This window comes from Garra rufa, chromosome 4, assembly GCF_049309525.1.
Source record: "Garra rufa chromosome 4, GarRuf1.0, whole genome shotgun sequence".
Classification (NCBI taxonomy): domain Eukaryota; kingdom Metazoa; phylum Chordata; class Actinopteri; order Cypriniformes; family Cyprinidae; genus Garra; species Garra rufa.
In genome coordinates, this window is record NC_133364.1 from 26,461,264 (window position 1) to 26,466,487 (window position 5,224).

The 5,224-nt window shown below is 33.0% G+C and overlaps 1 protein-coding gene across 1 annotated transcript in view; it reads right to left on the reverse strand.

The window, feature by feature from the left end:
* Nucleotides 1-5,182, reverse strand: part of taf3 (TAF3 RNA polymerase II, TATA box binding protein (TBP)-associated facto) — a 102,585-nt gene extending 97,403 nt beyond the window's left edge. The window contains exons 1-2 of the mRNA XM_073838134.1: nucleotides 4,915-5,182; nucleotides 2,236-2,496 (exon numbers count right to left, since the gene is read on the reverse strand). Of these exons, the coding sequence (XP_073694235.1) occupies nucleotides 2,236-2,496; nucleotides 4,915-5,080 (427 nt within the window). The 5' untranslated portion in view covers nucleotides 5,081-5,182. The remainder of the gene's footprint in view (nucleotides 1-2,235; nucleotides 2,497-4,914) is intronic.
* Between the last annotated feature and the right edge of the window lie 42 nt (nucleotides 5,183-5,224).

Genomic DNA, 5,224 nt, shown 5'->3' on the forward strand with positions numbered 1-5,224 from the left:
GATCATGTCCGCCCCTCCACCACCCACTGGCACTGCCTCCGCTGTGTGTGATGGAGAAGGCAAATGTGTGTTTGTGTGTGGGAGATATGAGCCGGATGGGGTGAGAGTGAAGGACTGCAGCACTGGGGGATCATGGGATACGTAGGTTCCTGTGTGCACCACTGTACGGGACGGAACTCAATATGGGCACACAGCAATGCATTTTGGCAAAATAGACATGAGTACTTGAGTTTGCGGCCTGTGCCACACCAGTATATACTGTGTGAAATTAAAAATGTGCAAAATGGTACAGATTTGATCATTTTTGCCATATTATTATTAGTGAGGTAGACAAATTCATGTGATAAATTTGTTATTAGTAGTGCTGTCAAACGATTAATTGCATCCAAAATAAAAGTTTTTGTTTACATATGGTGTATACTGTGTGTATTTATTATGTATAGATAAATACACACACATACACTCTATGTTTTGAAAATATTTACATGTATATATTTATATTCATAAAAATATATATATTGTGTGTGCGATTAATCACGATTAATCGTGATTAATCACATCCAAAATAAAAGTTTTTGTTTACATATAGTGTATACTGTGTATATTTATTATGTATAGATAAATACACACACATACATTCTATATTTTGAAAATATTTACATGTATATATTTATATAAATATATATATTTTGTGCACGATTAATCACGATTAATCGTTTGACAGCACTAGTTATTAGTGATACGGCACGAAGCATATATATTAGGGATGCACCGATATGAATCGGCCGATCATGCTTGCGCGTTTTGTCAGTAAAGCCGGTTCTGTAATCAGCGGTAAATGCCATCAGGTGCGTGATTTCACGTTGAGCCGTATATACTACACACAGCCGTTGTTTACCGACGAGCTGCGCAAATCAATGTTCATTATCAGTGTGAATGTGCGCAGCTCGTCGGTGAACAACGGCTGTGTGTAGTATATACGGCTCAATGTGAAATCACGCACCTGATGGCATTTACCGCTGATTACAGAACCAGCTTTACTGACAAAACGCGCAAGTGATCGGCCGATACGGATCGGTGCATCCCTAATATATATATATATATATATATATATATATATATATATATATATAATGAAATAATTAATAAAATACTATTTATTGTTTAAACATTAATTACATAAAGTGTTACAGAAATACTTATAGCTGCTCCTTAAGTATAATTTGACAAGGAAATGTAACTAAATAATTAGATAATATTTAATAAATAAAAAATGTCAAATGAAATAAATAAAATCATATTTTTTTCTAATATGAGAGACTGGAATACTTCCAAAAATAGTTGTTTTCACCTCATTTTAAATGTAATTTTTAATTTTTATTTAAATTAAATGAATTGATTTTCCTTTAGTATGTATGTGCGGTGAGTAAAGAAAATCATTTGGAACTAACGTCAACTATTTTTTTCTTTTCCCCATTTTTCTACTAGAACCAGTGTTGAGGAAAGATACTTTTAAAAGTAAAGCATTACAATATTGTGTTACTCCATAAAAAAGTAACTAATTGCACTACATAGTTACTTTTTATGGAAAGTAATGCATTGCGTTACCTTTGGATTACTTTTGTGTTACTTTTTGTCACTTGAGCTGGGCTTGTTTATTTATTTTTAATAGCAAAAAACCCAAAAGTTATAATTTTGGCAACTGTAAAGGCCCTTTCACACCGAAAGTGAAATTAATAAGTCTCAGGCTTACACCTCACTCCCAATTTCTCTTACAAAATGGTCAGATGTCAGTGAATAAATGGGGAAACAAAATAACTTACTTAATTGAAAAAGTAACTCAGAAATGTTCTGGTAAATTGAAAAGTAATGTGTTACTTTGAAAAAGTAATCTGATTACATACTGTAACTCATTCTTTGCTTTAAGTGTTTACAGAAACACGCCACAGATCATGTTAATTACTAACATTAAATATAATTATTACTTTAAAGTAAAACATTGTAATTAAACATCACTTACTAATTAATAATTAGTAAGATGCCATTCACTTTAATTCAGCATTTCTATGTGTGGATAATTTGCTGCTGTTAAACTGGCAAATTAAAATTGGCCCCAGACTACTACTTTCCTTCCAATATAGTTGCCAGTTAAAACTAAACAATGTTGTATTATCTTTTGATAACATATCGCTTGCATATATTCGGTTTTGCCTCTACAGCGATGGTGGTACGTACCTTCCTGCAGTGAGACGAGTGGAGGGAAGTACTCCGGGATATAGTCTCTCCTCTCTCCCCTCAGAGCTTCGCGGGCGTCCGTTTCAAAGCCAGCAGCAGGAAACTGCAGAACGCTGCTCTTGCTGATGGGAAACTGAGGGATAGTCTGTGGGAAGCCAACAGGCTCCATGTTATTTACATAGTCCTCGAGTTCAGCTATACTGACTCCCAAAAGTCCAAAAGCCTGGTCCACATCACTCAGTCCAGGGTTTGTACGTCCATCTGAAAGAAAAGACAGAGAGATTATGCAATGCACATACAAAACTAAAGTGTGTTCAGCACCTTTATTTATACCATATAAGAAATAAATGCCCAATAAATATAACATTGAAGCCTAAAATTTTTAAAGAGACACCAATATGTAGGAAAATGCCTCAAAAAGAAACAAACAAATGAAAGAATAATGTGTGATAATGTTATTAGTTATATCTCAAAAACAATTGCCTTCAAGTTTTCAAAACATTTCAACAACTGCATGCCAACAAACCAAACTTTCAAAACAAATATTCACTAAAATTTTCCAAGGCCAAAACATAGACCCCAATGAGCATGTTTGCAGACTTTCACTTTGACAACAAGCAGGTTAAGATATAGTTGCTTTACTACTAAATACATAAATAAAAGAAAGTGTATCTGTTTTGAATCAGTGTTATTATAGTGAAATAATTATATACACTACCTGTCAAAAGTTTTTGAACAGTAGGAGTCTCTTCTGCTCACCAAGCCTGCATTTATTTGATACAAAGTACAGCAAAACCTGTAAAATTTTGAAATATTTTTACTATTTAAAAAAAATGTATTCTATTTGAATATATTCTAAAATGTAATTTATTCCTGTGATCAAAGCTAGATTTTCAGCATCATTACTTCAGTCTTCAAAGTCATATGATCTTTCAGAAATCATTCTAATATGCTGATTTGCTATTCAAGAAACATTTTTTTTTATTATTAGCAATATTTAAAACAGTTAAGTACATTTTTTCAGGATTCTTTGAAGAATAGAAAGATCCAAAGATCAGTATTTATCTGAAATAAAAGGCTTTTGTAACATTATACACTATACGCTTTGAGTCAGTATAATTTTGTATAATTATAGAAATGAATAATTTTATTTAGAAGGATGCTTTAAATTGAACCAAAGCGATGACAAAGACATTCATAATGTTACAAAAGATTTCTATTTCAGATCAATTCTGTTCTTCTGAACTTTCTATTCACCAAAGAAACTAATAAAAAATAAACTATAAACTAAAAATAAACTATTTTCAACATAATAATCAACTTTTTTGAGCAGCAAATCAGAATATTAGAATGATTTCTGAAGGATCATGTGATGATGCTAAAAATTTGAAAGCACAGGAATAAATAACATTTTAAAATATATTCAAATAGAAAACAATTATTTTAAATAGTATAAATATTTCTAAATTTTACTGTTTTGCTGTACTTTGGATCAAATAAAGGCAGGCTTGGTGAGAAGAAGAGACGTCTTTAAAAAAAGCATTAAAAATCTTAGTGTTCAAAAACTTTTGACTGGTAATGTATGAAAAAAAAATTCAGTAGTTTTTTTTTTCTCTTTTCTCAACATTTCTCATTTTCATTTAGTTCGCTAAAATAAAAAAAATGTAACTAAATGAAATAAAAATTAATACATATAGACGTAATTGTTAAAGAAAAACTAATACAAAATACTACTACTTGCCACAAAAATAAAAACTAATTTAAAATATTTAATATTCATATAACACTTAAAACAAACATTAACAAAAACATCCCAAACATTTAAATAAAAGACAAAACAAAAACGTTTGCAAACGGCTTTCACAAACTACTTACATTGCATGAAAGTGTATGTTTTGAACAGCTATTAATGTTTACTAAAAGACTGTATAAAATATACTTATAATAAAATAACCTTAAAGAAAAATGTTTAAAAAATGAACTTGTTTTATTTTAGCTAGATGCAAATTTGATGCACTGAAATAAAAGGTTACTAAAACTTTTGCATTTTTAAATCTTATGTAAAAAAAGAAATTAATAAATACTTTAACAGTATCTGAATGATATTAAAATACCTCTGTTTTGAACACATGAACCGCACATAAACACAGATGATGCTGCAGCTTACATCATCACTATGGCAACAAGTGGGAATCCATACTCTGTTTCCTTGTTAACTATTTCACATTATCTTGTTTGAGATACAGCAAACATTTAAGGCTCCGAGAAGCATGTTATTTAACATTTCAATCATTTTACGAAGTGTATAGTCTGTTAAGCAAAGTCTGATTCAGTTAGCCTAAATAGACAGCTAACTAGTCTCTGGTCAGCTGTCAAAACATACACACTGTGAAGTATGATAGCTAGCTTCAAAACTAACATCTTGCAAAAATATAATGTGTTTAAGCGTCCAAGAAATTGCTTAAAGGTAGTTCTTTGGGAACGTTTAAACCCAATAATAGTAAAATGCCCATTTGAGGAGCTAGTTAGCTTAGCATGCTAACAACACTTGGCATGCTAAGTGGGCGGGGCTTAACAACAAACACACTATCTACAGTGTGCACTAACATACTTCACAGCACACTACTCCAACACAACAAGGCTGTTATTAGGCTCAGAAAGGAGTATTAAACGACTCACAGAGCTCGGAGTATCGGTGGCAGCTCCGGGACAGCTGCTGCAAGTATCTCTCCAGCACATCGGACAGCAGATCACAGGCGCTCAGCTGCACCGCATCCCAGCCCACCGCCTGACACACCTGCGCCACGGACACCCGCAGCATCGAGCGTGCGTAACTCTCACACATCTCTCCGCTCCCGAAAGCCCGCTCTCACGGCGCCTTGAAAGGCTTTGATTTGATCATTCACATGAATAGGGACACTGGCGCTTCCATAGGAGCCGCCATCTTTACTTCCCAAGCGAAACATCGTGGAGCAATCGATCGCGCATG